Source organism: Lagopus muta, chromosome 18 (assembly GCF_023343835.1).
Source record: "Lagopus muta isolate bLagMut1 chromosome 18, bLagMut1 primary, whole genome shotgun sequence".
NCBI classification, from domain to species: Eukaryota; Metazoa; Chordata; class Aves; order Galliformes; family Phasianidae; genus Lagopus; species Lagopus muta.
In genome coordinates, this window is record NC_064450.1 from 10657465 (window position 1) to 10673359 (window position 15895).

Below are 15895 nucleotides of genomic sequence, written 5' to 3' on the forward strand. Positions count from 1 at the left end.
ACATATAAAAAAAACTTGCTTCTAGCTACATGTGCTCGAGAACCCGTATCCTGCTGAAGACTGCCAGCAGATATTGGTAACTAACGACCCACAGTCATACACCTATGCAGATACTGCCAGTCTGCTGGAAGTAATCAGTGGAAAGCAGCAATTTGGTGAGCTATTTGTGATGTATCTGACCACAGTATTTTCTGTAACTTTTCCTAAACAACCTGGTCTGGGACTGTGAGCTGTGAAACATTTCTCCTTTGCCTCCCTCAGCAGTGTTGGCTCTTGGCTCAACCACCATGCTCTCAGCTTTCCTTAATACTTGTATAAAATGCTGGTTTAAGCCTTCCTTGCCTTCTGCTGGCAGCAGCCCATCATTAAACAAAATGAGTGGAAGAACTTGCTGGTTTCAGTGTGCCCCCCTGCCTAAATATCCAAAATCAGGCTAGCACCGGTCACAGACTGATAAGATGACAGTTAAATACCCAGAGGCTTTAGCCAGGATAAATCCTATTTACAAGAAGTGCTTAAAAAAAGAAAAGAAATTCAAACTTGGTATGAAGCTTGCTGGTGAAAGTGCTGTGGACATCTCTCCACCTCTGCTGTAGAGGGCTTAATCTGTCACTTCGCTATAATAATATTTCTGGGCAGCGTCTGTCATCTTCCAGTCAGCAGCCCGAAACTCAATGATCTCCAGCAGCAGGAGCTGTGACAGGGAGCTGAGCCCCTCCTGTAAAAGGAAGCCATCTCGAAGGAGTGAGAAGAGCTCATCCATCCGCTGGGAGTTCATCTTCTCCAGCTGTTCACCAATACGGTGGAGCTGTAGGACCAAGCAGTCCACCTTCAGAAGGAAGAGAAGGAGATGGTTGAGTACAAAGGAATTAAGAACTTTGGTGTATCACTGGAGGCCCCATCAGTCACTTTTGGATCAACTCATGCTGCTCCTTCTGCTCTGAATTTTCAAGAGGTGACAGTTCTGTTCCAAGTTGCTGTGATCCAGAAGGCTGAATGTCAGGAAAGTGCTGGGAAAACACATCCTGAAATCCCCTGCCTTGTGAGCAAAATTGCCAGAAAAATGAACCATTAACAGTTTTACCTTTCTGCAGGATGCAGAACGAGTTGGCAAGACTGAAGGCAGAAGCTGGAGTAAGAACAGAGGGAAATAGGTGGAACACTTTCTAGAAATCCTAGAAAGTCAGGAGATGTACAGGAAATGGGCACAGACTGAATCTTTGGATAGGAGGGGTAAGTCAGTGAATCACAGGGATGGGAGATTTGTGCTGAGGAAAAAAAAAACAAAGGGCCCCATCCAAGGGCTCATACACTTTACAGTAATCCATGGGCAGCTCAAACATGCCCTGAGTATGTTTCTGCGCCTTTATATGCTGACCAGACACATATAAAACTACAATTCCAGAAGAGCCTGGAGCCTGCTGGCATTTGGCACAGCATCAGCTCTGCAGGCCCAGACGGATGAGTAGCAGCTACACAAAACATTGTGCATGTCACTGAGACCTGCAGGACACACACAGAAACTCTGTAGGCATGCAGCCACTGCAGTATCTGCCATCACCTCCCATGGCTGCAGTGCCCCAGTAGATCAGTCTGACAGCTGCTTTTCCAGATGTCCAGCAACTGGGGCTGCCAGAAAAGCAGCTGCTTTCTGTGAAAATAAGAGACAGTAGTTACGTTTTTCTTGTATGACGGGAGATGAACTTGCAGAATGCTAGACATCCCTTATCTCAAGGATTGGCTGTGCTGCTGGGTCTCTGCAGCAGTGTGCAGCCAGTAATGACATAGCCACAGGGAAAAAAATGCTATGCAAGAGAAGGATGTGTAGCATGGGCAAAGGAGCCACAATTAGCACCTCCATCCTGCTTCCTTCTGCAGTGCAAGCCCTCTTGTCCAGTAGGTTTCCTTCCAGCACGTAATGGGGAGGAAGGCTCCTGCCTGGCCGTAAAGCTCTCTTCACCCCCCAGAGCTGTGCTTTTTGCTTGTCCTTAACTGAACAAAGGGTACATGACCAACCCTCCTCACCTCTTCTTCCTTCTGCAGGCTATCACGCTGTGCTAGTCGGAACAGACAGTCGTAAACAGGGTTCACCAAAGCCATCATGGGCATGTTGTTCACCTGTAAAGAGGCAGGAGCTATTGTCAGCTTGGTGGCAGAAGGGGAAGAGTCTCTTCGGCTATTTTAGATAATTCTTCTCTTGCTGCATTTCAAAGAAGGGAAAAAAACTGCTGCCAAATGCAGTAATGGTGTTATTTACATAGAAAACCAGACTTTTGACTCTCCAACAGCCACAGAAACTCAACAAGCGATGAGGAAACATCTATTTTTAAATGTAAACAGGTAGTTATGGGAAATACGCTTCTTGTATCAGCATTCTTCCTGCCTGCAGGAATTGCATCACTTTTACATCCACACCAAGCAGGCATCTAAAGCACACACTGCAGCAAAGGCTTGCAGATAAATTCCATTATTATGTGGGTTAGAAATTATTTGATCACCTAAGTGACTAAAAAAAATGCAGTTACCCTTAGACTTAACAGCAACTAGTTTGATCTAGGATATTCAGAACAGGTTAAATGAAGGGATTTCAAACACCAGGTATGAAACACAATAGCTCAGACTTTGTGACTGTCCCCAGAGCCATCTCTGCCTCTTCAAGGCTGATTACTTGCTCGTATGTAGCAGTAACCTGGGAGCATCCTCATTCTGAGAACTGGCTTTGGTCCCACTCTGCTGAGCTGTGGCCCTGGGATGTTGTAACACACGTTTGACACTTCTGCCCTGGGCCCATCTGGTACCCTTCAGCCAGGTACTCCTGCTCTGGCTCCTTACCTTCAGGTAGTCAAAGATGTTGCAGATGAACGTGACGTAGCAGATCCATGCCTGCAGCGACCGGTTGCGCAAATCCTCTCTGTCCTTGTACTCCTGCTGCAGCCGGTTCAGCAGGCTCCTCCGGAAGATGCTCTGGCCGACCTGTTTGCTCTCTGCCTAAGACCCCACAAAAGCAGGATGGAGGGATGAAACTGGGGTAGAGAGGGGCAGGGGGGATAGGGATTTGGATGTTGCAGGACCATCCTGATACCCTCCTGTGATGCCCAGAGACATAGAAAGGCTGCAGCTGTCTGCACCCACCAGCTGCACATCTGTATCCTGCCAGTGCAGGGGCCAAGTGGAAGAAGGGAGATGCTAGCTGAAGAGTCAGAGTGCAGGGCTAGAAGATGTCCTGGCCTAGCACAGGTTAGCAGCATTTTACTGTCCAGACACAAATATCTCTTACCTGGATGATGGTGTAGCAGATGCGCCCTGCCTCTTTGCTGAACACACAGTCTTTGAGGGACTGGTCAACTATAACATTGGCCACTTTGTCCAGGTCCACATTGCTGGGGTCTGTAGAGAGGAGAAATACTGTCTGGATCCAATATTTCTTATGCCTTGCTTGCTCCAAGATACCTGGGAAGCAACCAAGGTTGGCATGGAGCACCATACAACTATGTCATATGGTACAAAAACTCATGCTCACTCCCACATCCCTCTTGCACACCATCTGCTTTGGAGATACCACCTCCAACAACTGCACAGACTTTTCAGGCTGGACACAGCCATAAAGATGCAAAAGTGATGGAGAAAAACATGGTAATGAAGGGAGGCAAGAAGTTGATCTGTATCTGAAGTCCCAGCACTGCTTTGAAGTTGGGCTAGTGGCAGACAGATAAGCAAATTCCCACCAGGCTTTGAATAGACATGACCTGTGAGCAGGAGACACTGGGGGACAGGGTGCAGAAACTGGGCACAGAGAGAAGAGTGAGGGGCAAGATCTGAAAAGAGATGCTGAGTGAGAACAAGAGAAGAAGACACCAGTGATGAGAGAAAAGCACTATGATGAGCATGGTCCTCTGAGAACCTGGATTTGAACAACTAGCCCACGATTCAACAATGAGGTAGAGGTGGGAGAGAAGAGGCAGGGAACAAAGAACCTCCTGGAGGGATTCAGTCCCGTATCAACAGCGTTTATGAAACAGCTTTTCTACGCTTAGCAATTGGTGACAGCAGAAGGGGCCCAAGTATCTAGCCACACCAGTGAGCCAAGCTGAGTGTGGCAGAAAAGCTAGAAAAAACCTGCTGACCTTTGAGTGCTGTTTTCAGCAGCTTCTGAGTCTCAATGTCAAACGACTGTATTTTATACTCTTCTTTGCCTGTTTCCCCCATGACTGGCTTCCTCCAACAGCAAGAATCAGGGGAACAGATGTGCTAGCAGCAGCCCCTGTGAAAAGAGCAAACAGGACTTAGTTGGCCAGAGAGCCCAGACCTCCACCTAGCCTGGCAAGTCCCATCCAGTCCTGGAGCCCAGACTTCTACCTCAGCCCTCCAGACAATAAGAAGTATCCTGTTAATACAGCATCCAGCTCCAGCCCTAAGTCTGGGCAAAGACCAATTCCCACATTTTTTTAAGTCTTGCTTCCTACTAGCTTATGACAAGGAACTTTTGGGCTTCATCTTACATTCTTCTGATGTGAAAATCAGTCTATTGATTTGCAGATTTAAGGACAGCACACCAAATCAATCCCCCAAAATAACTGTCTTCGTCCAGAAAGCTTCCCTGTGGTTACACCAAGGAGAAGTACGTATGCAGGAGCACTCCATGCAGCCACTCTTTTGTGCCTTTGAAACAGCAATTCAGATGATTTCACACAAAGCCTGGGAAGATTCAAAACCAACACTTAAGCAATCCAATCCACACTCTCCTCCTGCAACGGAATGAGGTCCCTTCAACTCCCAGAACACAGCAGAACACTGGAAAATGTTCAGCCAAATTCCAGCACGGCTTCTATCTCATCCTTTTGCAGCTCTCTGCAGTGTTGAATAATCTCTAGATTAATTTTTTGCTGGTTTGTGAGGCAGCAAAGATGGCAAGAGGGTAGACACGGCACAGAGGCAGGGTTTCCTCTGACACACACAAGACATTCTGCAGGATGAAAAATGCCAGGCTACCAGACCTGCAGCACAAACAGGGAGAAGGCAATTTAACAAATTAGTTTTGCCAGCTCTTTGAAATTCCTCATCTGTTGCTCACTGCTCTGTGCAAAAGGTCCCTTCCACAATTAAAGCTGAAGAGCTTGTTGCCCTTTAGAGGCGCATCGACGGATCACAAACAGCCTGACCCACGGATGCTCTCCTTCCCACAAAGCTGTGGCACAACACATTAACAACCCACAGCATTCGGCAAAGCTTGCTGGCACAGAAGAGGCCCAGGTCTGCCCTCCTTGGTGCCTTTTAGGGAGGCCCAGGGCAGACCCTGCCCCATTGGGGCTGCCACAAACCAACAGCACTCACAGCTTTCCTCTGCATACCATTACTTACCTCCAGACTGCACTAAAGTTTCCTCCCAGATGGATTCACAACAGCTGGGCACCCCTGCACCGTGCCCAGCAGGAAGACCCCTTCCAATCTAAGCTGTCCCCTATTTGCACTGTTCTCTCTCTGTGTACCTGCACTCAAACCGCTCTTCACGGCAGCCTGAGCTCACCGGCAGGCCCACGTCCTGCTGACAGCACAGCCCATGGCGAAAACCTAGCCAAAGCGTGGCAGGGCAATGAGGCAGCACAAATCTGAGCCCGTCTGGCAGCGTCTGCGCCGTCACCGCCCACTGCCTCCCCGAGAGCTTCACGGGATGCTCGGGGACGGAACGGCCAGTTTGTGCAGCGCCAAGTAACCCTGCCCAGAGCAACCTGAAAGGCGTGAGCATAAAAGCAGCACCAGAGTGAGATCTTGCCGCTTGGTCTGTCAGCCTGGCGGCAGTGCCCTTAGCACAGTTATCTCCAAATATCCTACCGAAAGCACACCGTAATAAGCCATCTTAGTGCGATCTGGAGGGACGTGGTTGGGGTGAGCACTCCCGACCCGCCAGGGCCTGGTACCCCGCCAGGTGCGAACCATCACAGCGGCGGGGAGGAGAGCAGCGAGCCTCCTTTCCCACCACCGAGCCGTGGCCACCCGCGGCCGTCCGGAGCACCCAGTGTCGCCCGGTCCCGACACCGCCTCCTAAGTCGCCGGACTCCCAACCCTCACTCAGGCCCAGCGGCCCCGGGACAGAACGGGGTTGGACGGTCCCGGGGAGCTCCTGGCAGGGCGCAGGGGGGGGAGGGGGGGGGAGGACCGGGCGCCGCCGCACCGACCTGCCGGGCCGCCCCTGCTCCTCCAGCCTCCGAGGCTGCGCAGGGCGGACCGCGGAACGCAGCGCCATAACCGCGGCGCCCCGGACCCGCCGCGCCGACACCGCCCCGGGTTTCCTCTTAGGTCATTTCCTCGCCCTCGCTCCGAGGGCGGGAGGGGGCAGGGCGAGGGCCGGGCCGGGCGAGCGGCTGCAGCGCCGCAGCCGGCAGCGCAGGGCCACGGCGGGGCGGGGCCGGCGCCGCTCCTCCCCGGGAACCCCCCCAGCACCGCCGGCCGCCCCCGAGATCCCACCTCACCTCACACCACCCCCCCCGCCCCCCGCGGCGCTGTGAGGGCCGCGCTTACCTCATCGCGCCTCGTCTCGCCGAGCTCCGGGTGAGAATCGCGCTTATTCCCCATTCACGTCAGGGTGAGCTGCAGCAGAGCAGCTCCAAGCCCCTGCTGTGGTGCTGCTTGCTGCCGAGTATTAAAATTAGTATGAAAATTCATGGAAAAGGAGATTAAACACCTCATGCTTTCAAGAGCTTGCTGAATGCAGTGTAACTCATACGGAGCACACAGTTTTTTTCTCTCAGGTCGGGAAGATCATTCAGCTCTTGACGTTACTGCAGCTTTTACCAGACAGCAATGCAGCCAGAACGCTGAAAATGGAAAACAGCCGGAGGAAATGCAGAGTGAGCAGTTTGTAACATTTTCTGCAGCATTGTGTGGCCTGGCTGAAAACAAAGCCTGAAATCCTTCACCGTGGATTTGCGGCTCAAGACAAAGCCCTGGCTGTGACTGTTTTGTGCAGTTCCCAAAGATACTCAATGCAGAGAGGATAGCACAGCTCTGCCTGCCAATGGCTCCCAGGAAGCAGCTCCTGCCCCAGCAATCGTGCAGGGTCCAACTGCACACACTGACCGGAAGGGAAGGAATGAGAAACTGCAGCCAGACACGAGCACAACAAAGTATTTAATGTCTTGTCTTTATGAAGGTAGCCACATGCTTTAAGCACTTTGTGCTCACATGCCTTCAGATGACAGCAGCTGCAAAAGATCTACCCAGACAACAGAGAGAATTATTGTTCTGCATCACAATAACAGCTTAAATGCAAATTAAAAACAGTCAATTCCAGAACCAACTGTAAAACATTCATTTATTTTTAAAGATGCTACTGGATGAGCACCCATACAACCATCTAGGAACTCAGAGATGGTCAGTGCTAAAGGAAACAGTGCATCCATCACAGAATTTGCGCGTAAGGGCTCTCCCATTTCAGGCACGTATGGTGGACCCCCATTGCCACAGTGTGATTTGTGCAATCCCAGAATCGTAGAATGGCCTGGGTTGAAAAGGACCACAACAATCATCTAGTTTCAACTGTCCTGACATGCGTGGGGTCACCAACTACCAGACCAGGCTGCTCAGAGCCACATCCAGCTGAGATGTAATGCTCTGCCTAAGTGCTTTTGGACATTATCACAATAGAAGGCACTGGAGGAAAACAAGTACAACAGCCAAGCGCTTGAGAGGTGAATTTCAGGCTACACAAATCCCTACTGACAGGGTTACATCAGTGAATCCCAGCTATCCCAACAGTTGGACTCTGGTGGTCTCACAGCAAGTCACCCACCGCAGGGTTCACTTGGATCTGCACTGAACTGCAAAACTTTTAAGAGATAATCTGTTCTGTTGTACAGAAGAACCAGGGGATTACAGCTATCTCCCATTCTTCCGGTTCTAGGAAATTTTGTTTCGAATGGTGTTCATGGGTTTTGCTTGGGCAGCATCAGAAAGAAGAGCTACCACAGTTCTTTGCATTACACGACTCTTACTCCCTAAAGTAACATTGCCATTACAGTGGTTCCCCAACAGCAACTCTCAGTCTGCCAAGTGCACATCTCAAACTCCTCATGGACAGATGCTGCTGACCAAAGCAATGGTTAGGTGCAACTTCCAATATTGTACAGTTGAGGTTGTCACCTCTTTCTCCTCCACTCACTGAAAGATCAGCTGCCTTTATGAGCCTCTAACATTTATGCCTAACGGCCTCCATGACGGACCTATAAACCAGGTCGCATGCCAAAGCTGTGCCCGAGGAGAGCCTCTTACAGAGCCCAGGCTGGACTGACGTAACTTAAACACTGACACCTGCTGGAAGCAAGTCATGCGTTGCGGAGGAAATCTATCCGAGGGAGAAGAGGCTGCCCTATGCTCTCCATTGCTGCCCCTTCCATGGAGCAGGCAAGCACTACACACCCTGAAGCAGTCTGCCTGAATGACCTCAAGCCCCACAGCACATTCAAGGGACATAATCTTAACAGAGTACAGTTTTGTGCTCTTTATTCTTTGCCTCTGTGACAACCAAAGAAAATCATCCTCTGTTCCAGAGCTTACATTTCTCACTGCTGAGTTCCTACCCAGTTTACCTCTATTGTGTGCAGCTGAACTCTTTCACAGAAAACAAGAGTCCTGTAATGTTTAAATAGGACAGATGGCTCCAGATTTCCTATGGTGGTATGGAGGTCTAAGTCAGCATGGAAACTTTTCTGTCCTTGCTATAGCATTCCTCTCTACCAGTAGCCGAAAAAACAGTAACAACCCCAACCTATGTCTGTTTTGAAGGATGTCACGAGGCTCAGTTCACTACCGGTTATGATGTACGCCAAGTCATTATGGGCTATGATGCCTTCCAAGAATAACAGATAAACAGTAAACAAAGGCAAAATATTTTAAAGCACATTTTGAGGAGACCTCATTAGAGCCTATGTAACACAGGAAAATGCCAGTGGGATTGAGGAACTCTGAGAAAACTTGTCAGCATTTTCATGCCCATTTTCTTAATGCATGCATTTAAAACTCCTCCTTAGAGGCTCATATATCAGCCTCCTATCTGACAATGCACAGTGAATCAAATTTTATATAGCTCTCAAAATCATCTGCAGTAAGAATTTCACTGGATATCTCATCCACCAGTGAAACAGCTGCTTTTTAAAAAGAGGCTCTCACAATAGCTCAGGATAAGTAACACTGATATGCAATCAAAATCGCTTGAGAAGGCTCGTATCAACAGAATGGAATTGGTCATGCTGGAATTTGACCAGACCATTTAGGATTAACACCCTGATGACTGTAAAAATGTCACAGGAAACTGTTTTTAAAAAAAGACTCTAGCATAGTTTCCACTGGACTTTCCTTCACCGTTCCAACATAGTCTAAATTAAATCTACAAAGCACTTGTTCACCCACCTCATTGCAGCAGGGAAACAAAAAACTATGAAGTAAGAATTGGGCTTGTGCGTTGAAACCTCACAGAGTGGGGTTCTTCTCCCTTTGGGTTTATTTGTAAAAAGCACAACCGAGGCAATGCAAAATCTTGAGAGAAAAGACATGCCAGAAGAGAAATTGGCACTTAAGATACAATCAGGCTGACCAGAGGTAAAGGGAGAACAAGCTCGAGTTAGCACAATCCACTAAAAGATGCTGTGTTTACAACTGGCACAGCCAGCAAGCTGTAATCGAGAAAAAAACGACCGTCAGCAAAGGAAACGAAAACCAAGCATCTGTGTATGCTGAAGTGGTTTTAGCTGTCTTTTCAAATCCGGTGCAGAGCTGCCTGTGCAACAGAGAAAAGAATAAGCTGTGAAGAGCAGGCCGAAAGGAAGAAAATAAAGTTGTGCAAATGCAGCATTAAGCGGCGCTATGTTGGTGAGGCAGCACCAGCTGTCCAGGACCCGTCTGTGACCCACGGCAAGCACAAGCACTCACCCAGTTTACCAAGTGTCTTGTCAGAGCACAGTCTGTGCCAGGTAGTTAGTTGTATGCTTGGCTGCCCTCCTCACTAAACACACATTGGTATCAGGGGAGACAGAACAAAGAAGTGCTCTCTATAACAGCTTCCAGTAAAGCAATTCAGTGCATTTAGCACAACTGCAGTCACCTTCATCCCCTGCTTGGACACAGGACACAATTTCCTATGGGCTAGTGGAGTTCTGGGTGCTCTGACATTTCCAGCATGATAAAGACAGAGCAAAGCCTTCAGTTTCCCTCTTGCAGGAGAACACTAGGTAGACAAAACACATGCCCCTTTCAGCCTCCCTTCCTCTTGGGGCTGTCAGCATTCTTCAGGGCACACAGCAGGCTGCAGAACAGCTCATAAGTAAAGAAGATGAGACCAGTAGAGACAGCAGCCTTCAGCAAGCTGGGTGAAAGGCCCTTAAAGAATCCACCCGGGCCCTCCTCTCGCATGATCTGCCTTATGCAGTCCAGGAGACCCCTGTATATCCGCACCTGGGAAAGAATGGCACAAGGTTAAAAAAAGAAATCCAGGACAGCCTACTTGCAAAAGCAACAGAAATTCCCAGATTATACCACAGAAAAACATAATCTAGACATGCAGCCTAGAGATGCTTTTCTTTTATTATAAATAACTGAAAATTTCAGAGAATCAGTTTGTTAAGAGTGCTGGTAGAGGGAAACTATATATTTTGCATCAGCAATGGCTTAAGTAGATTGTTTTAACTGAAGGTCCATAAAATCTTTATGCTACAATGGCATGCATTATTTATGGTGCAAGTTTGTGAAGCACTTATTTCAGATTGTGCTGCTATTGGTTTCCATCTCCTTCACTCTCTAAGAAGGGACAACTTCTCAGTTCTCTGACAGAAGAAAAACACATCTACAGCACTTAGAAGTCTATAAATTAACTAGCTGCACGTCATCATATCATACCACAAAGGTTTAATACTGTGACACATCAATGCTAAGAACAAACACTGTACCTCACCAGAAGAAAAGAAGCATCAAGTGTAATAAGTTAAGATTTCAAGAGTTTCTTCAAATACAGGCTGATTTGCTTTTCAGACCCAGGGAATTTGGAGGAAAAAAGGAAACAACTACTTCTCAGGGAAAAACATAGATAGCTTCTTGAAAGATCTGTGGTTGCCTTAAAGCGTATTTCCAGATGTGATGAGCAGGGATTAGGAATGCCAGAAGTATTTAATTTGCTTTGAATTTCAGGACATTCTGGTACATAAAATGTATGCTTTGTATACTTTGAATACTTTGTTCCTATTCCTTGCAGCAAAACATTAATTTCAGAAAATGATCCTGAGAGACAGGTGACCCCAGCATAAAGCTAGCATAATTCTCGGTCACCTATTTGGTTCCAAATCACAAAATCAGGTGGCAAGTAGAAGAATAAAGGAAATTAAAACCCCTTTGTTTTTACAACTCATCCTCAGCTCCAAGACAGCCTAGCTGATGAAGATGGATGACAAGGCAGAACACAGGTATGCTGGACAATTTAAGAAAATAATCCAATTTATTCAAGCAGCTATTCCCAGTATTAAGTGAGAACAGTGCTTAGCTCACAGAAGCTAGAAAGTTGCCAACCACATACAAAGACAACAAGTACTTCTAATGAATCATCACTTCACTGCAGTGATGAATGGGCTCTGGATTGTCTTGATGTGAATCCAGATGAATGAAAAATAGAGAATTCAAACATTTCTTACCTGCCCAAAGGCTGCTCGGGCACGCTCAAAGCCACCCACTTGCAGTCGTTTTTTGATCAGGTCAAAAGGGTAAGTGAGGGTTTTACTGATGATTCCAGCACAGCTGCCACAAACAAGGTTTTTAACATTGCCTGAGAAGCAGAAAGAGGAAAACACAGCAAAGAGGGAGAAAAGAGGATTAGCAGTGACCTCAGATTGAAAAGTTATTAAAAGTAAATTAAAATGCTTTTTAAAAGAAGGAAGGCCAGAAACACTGTGAAGTTACACCATTTTTTCTGCATAGTTTGACCACTGAACCTCAATCTATATTCTTCCACACTGGGGTCCCAATGCCCACTCTGGAGCCAGAGTGTAACAGCTCACCTACACTGATTACATTAATTTATGATTTTGACCTACCAAGTGGCAGTGCACAAAAGAAACAGCCACCAGCTCAAGAAAAAGCACCTTGGGCTGCTGACACTTCACTTTCCCATCTAGTTACATTTCCTTCACGACCATTCGAAACCATTCAAAAAGGTGCTTGAAAAATTAATTCCACATACGTCTGGAGTATCCCTGCAGGGTTACGAATGAGATGGGGAATTCAGATGCTTTTAAGAGGTTGCATACAAAAAGTTGATAGGAATGAATACTGAGTTTATGTCAGTCCCCCTAAACAACATTTATGATTACTTTCTTTTAATATCGCAGACTTAATTATGTTAAGTACTTACCTCCTTCTTTTCCTTCATCTGGAATCATCCGTTCTGAAAACTGTTGCAGAATATTGTAGAAGGAGAATTGGAAACCAGCATATGGGAAGACAGCAATGATTGTAGGGGTCAGACCTCTATAGAAAGTCCGAGGCCCTTCTGTCTGGTACATGGTCATCACTGCATGGTGAAGGTTCTGATAGATCTGGACAACACAGAAGACATTGACTTGCCAGTGAAAGAGGCTTAGAAACAGCAAAATCAAAGGTTAGGATAATTGTAAGTAAAGAGTATAAGAACTTCCTTTTGCCTAAAATACAACTGACTGATTTTCAGCACAGTGCAATGAACAAAACGATTTCGTATATCTTCATGCAGTATTCTCAGCTAAACCCTTGTGGCTCTTATAAGTAAGCTGACAACTTAAGCCTATGCCTAACTTAGACTAATTGAACAAACAGATTGTTAGGTTTGCACTAGAGCCTGGGCTGACAATGAATCCCACATCTAAGCCATGCTTCTGAGGGAAACAAATGAGGCACAGGGCTGAGCTGTGGATTGAGACCACTTGAAGCATTGATGTAATTATTTAATTTGCTATTTAACAGCTCAGCTTGCTCCTGAAACAGAATTCAGACAATACATACTGTGATTCTACTGCAAGCTAAAACAAAAACCAGAAATGGTTCCAATACAAATTCATATGTGTCTAATTATTACAGACCTAATCAGCATGGAGACCAACTCTTGCATAAGTAAGATTAAGAAACACAGGTAAAAGGCATCAATTATCATCCTCATCATGACTTAAACTTCACTGCATGTAAATCGAAAGTCAAACGTGAAGCACCACAGACTAAGGATTATTTTCTCCAACTGGCCAATAGCCAAAATGAAAACTGAGTTATCTTTGTAAGGACAACTTTACCTTTCTGCATCACCTGTCAGAAGTCAAACAAAAACAGGATCAGCAAAACACAATTAAAGAAGCTATATCAACAGTATGGAGGATACCCTGCATGCAACACAAACATTGCCCAGTAAGAGCAACTTCTCCTTTATGCTGACCCACTGTTAGCACAGACTGTTTCAAACTTCCTGTATTCTCAGAAATGAAATATTGCTGCTGCTATGGCTTGTAATTCCAAACATCAAATCCTTAACCATACCTTAGGCTCACCCTGAGCAGCAAAACGAGTACGTAGTGTGTCAACAGGCTGAACTGCAACAGTGGCTGTGCAAGCTGATAGTCCACCACAGATGAAGTGCACAAAGGAATTGCGGGCATTGTATGAGGTGATGTTGTGCACCAGTTTGGTCAAGCTTTCAAATGCCATGAACTTGCAGAAACAAACATGCAGAGGTCAAGGAGTCATTTCTTATCACTGATGCAGATCTCCCACTCTTTCATTTTACTAAGAGCTCCACCCACAGCTTACAACCACCTCCTCTCTCTATCCTTCAAAAGTTCTTCAATTTGCAACCTACTGGAGCATGTGCTCAAAGAATGCCTTGTAAAAGTCACTGAGCAGCCTGAAGAATGCTTGGGGTATTGTGATCTCTGATATTTCCTGTACATCTTACATTTAGAACTGCAAAAAACATATTTTAAAGCTCTCTCTATATATTGAAAATTGTTTACTATATTACATACATGCTGCCCATTACTTTTTCAACCAGAGATCATAAAACACGCTGCTAATACTTATAAATTAAGCATAGCAACACTGTGCAAAATGCTGTCATCTGCTTCACTGACTTCACTGCCCTTACAGCTTGCTAGGAAAATGTGAATCAAAGCAAAGAACTACACATGCTTGGCTCATATAAACAGTTACGAGAAGTGTCAGGAACAAGCAGGGCTTGTCTGTGACACCAGGGTACTCAGTGAACTGAGATTGCTTTTGCTTTGCTCCACACTGGCCAAGCAGAATTAAGCTGCGTTCAGGAAGCTCGGAAGTATTAACTTAAGAACTAGACACCAACATTATTTAACTACACATATTTGAGACTGGAGTTGTCTTGAATCAGTCCTATTAAGCTGGACCTTTCTGCATCAGCTCATTCTATCAGTCTGAAGAGAAAAAATGTCCATACAAACACCGGGCCCATCTAGTATCATCTTACCTGAACTGCTCCATAGCCAACTGAAAGGAGCTGTGCAGGAACATGACCCTTCCAGAAGGCTAATATCCCCTCCTCCTGGAATATACGCCGTGCAGCCTGCAAGATGCCATGATATTTAGCCCCTGGAGTTTTGAAGGAGAGCCGCTCAATTTGAAGCTGGAGGAAAACAGAAAATATTTTCAATTCCACATCACGATTCAACAAGGTTCAAGTGTCCCATGCAGAAATTCATAACCCCAATAGCCAACCAAAGCTGAGTGAAGACATTCTGTGTTCCCTCAAAATCGCATGTAGAACCAAGTGGGATACTTTCTATACAGGACTTTGAAGAACAAGAAACATGCATACCACATTAAAGTAGCCAATAAGGACGATAGAGAAATTCATTAAGCGAGATTGTTTAGAAGATGAGGAAAAGAGAACAAACTGTGAAAAACACAAGATGCTATTCAAGCATACAGGTTACACAAAGAGAAGTGCTGGCCTCAGCTCAGTCCTACTGCCTCGAATCGCGTGCAGCATCCACAAAGGCAGATTCATCTTGCCCTGGCTGAGGTGACCTTGGTCACACAGGACAGCGAGCTCTGCTCTGTGACAGACGCGTCCCCCAGCAAGTCAGGTACCTGAAAGCGGATCTTGATGACGTCCAAAGGGCTGATCAGGACCCGAGTGACGAAGCCCGATGCTGATCCTGCTGCAGCTGCTTCCACCGTGGAGACGCACTTTGCCTCTGGGTCATAGCCGACCATGCCTGCCTGCTGTCACTGCAGTGTCAGTAGGAGCCCCGCTTTCCCGCGCTGGGGCTCTGCGGCCCCAAACCCCCTACACCAAAACCGCACCTCACGCCAGGGGCCAAGAGCCCCACATCCTCACCACCTTCCCACCCCTTCTTCAGGCCGGGGGCCCCAGCAGACACCCCCTCGTCCCAAAACAGCCTCTCCTCGCTCCACGGGCCCCGTATCGTACGCCGGAGCAGCGCGGGACGCAGATCCGAGTGCAGCCGTCGGCCGCAGCTGCGCCGGGCCCAGGCCGGCGTTAGCCGCCTGCAGGCCGCCGTACTGCGCCTGCGCACCGCGGGGCACGCTGGCAGTTGTAGTCCCACAAGCCCCTCAGCAACACCGAGAGGAGCGGCGGCCCGGCCGCCCCCACGTACCGCTGCGCTTCTCGAACGAGAGCAACGGCTGCGCAGAGCAGGCAGCACGAGAACAGCAACAGCGTAGGGGCCCGCGAAAAGGTCGCTGGGATAGTGGGCTTTTGTACTTACAGCGTTTTTGGCATCTGGGGCAGCCAAGGTGGAAAATAACTCTTCCCTATGTGCCGTCACAGCAGCAACAAACATTCTTCTTTCCTCCTTAGATCAGAAGGAAAGAAAGCTTTGCTCAACTTTTCACTAGAGGCCCAAAG

At 47.3% G+C, this 15895-nt stretch overlaps 2 protein-coding genes across 5 annotated transcripts; both read right to left on the bottom strand.

Annotated features, from left to right (window-relative positions):
* Nucleotides 1–8: 8 nt before the first annotated feature.
* Nucleotides 9–6303, bottom strand: MIF4GD (MIF4G domain containing). 2 transcript variants are annotated; one of them, XM_048965119.1, is made up of 6 exons: nucleotides 6174–6303; nucleotides 4125–4261; nucleotides 3278–3387; nucleotides 2833–2988; nucleotides 2026–2118; nucleotides 9–829 (listed from the first exon to the last, which is right to left on the bottom strand). In XM_048965119.1, the coding sequence occupies exons 2-6, from the start codon at nucleotides 4204–4206 to the stop codon at nucleotides 602–604; spliced, it is 669 nt and encodes a 222-aa protein (XP_048821076.1). In that variant the 5' UTR covers nucleotides 4207–4261; nucleotides 6174–6303; the 3' UTR covers nucleotides 9–601. The 2 variants fall into 2 exon arrangements, with proteins under 2 accessions (XP_048821076.1, XP_048821075.1); XM_048965118.1 differs by having other exon boundaries at nucleotides 3278–3450.
* An 803-nt stretch (nucleotides 6304–7106) lies between these two features.
* Nucleotides 7107–15541, bottom strand: SLC25A19 (solute carrier family 25 member 19). 3 transcript variants are annotated; one of them, XM_048965116.1, is made up of 7 exons: nucleotides 15331–15541; nucleotides 15115–15246; nucleotides 14492–14647; nucleotides 13534–13704; nucleotides 12386–12569; nucleotides 11670–11800; nucleotides 7107–10443 (listed from the first exon to the last, which is right to left on the bottom strand). In XM_048965116.1, the coding sequence occupies exons 2-7, from the start codon at nucleotides 15238–15240 to the stop codon at nucleotides 10243–10245; spliced, it is 969 nt and encodes a 322-aa protein (XP_048821073.1). In that variant the 5' UTR covers nucleotides 15241–15246; nucleotides 15331–15541; the 3' UTR covers nucleotides 7107–10242. The 3 variants fall into 3 exon arrangements, with proteins under 3 accessions (XP_048821073.1, XP_048821072.1, XP_048821074.1); XM_048965115.1 differs by having other exon boundaries at nucleotides 15115–15541; XM_048965117.1 differs by lacking the exon at nucleotides 13534–13704 and having other exon boundaries at nucleotides 15115–15541.
* Between the last annotated feature and the right edge of the window lie 354 nt (nucleotides 15542–15895).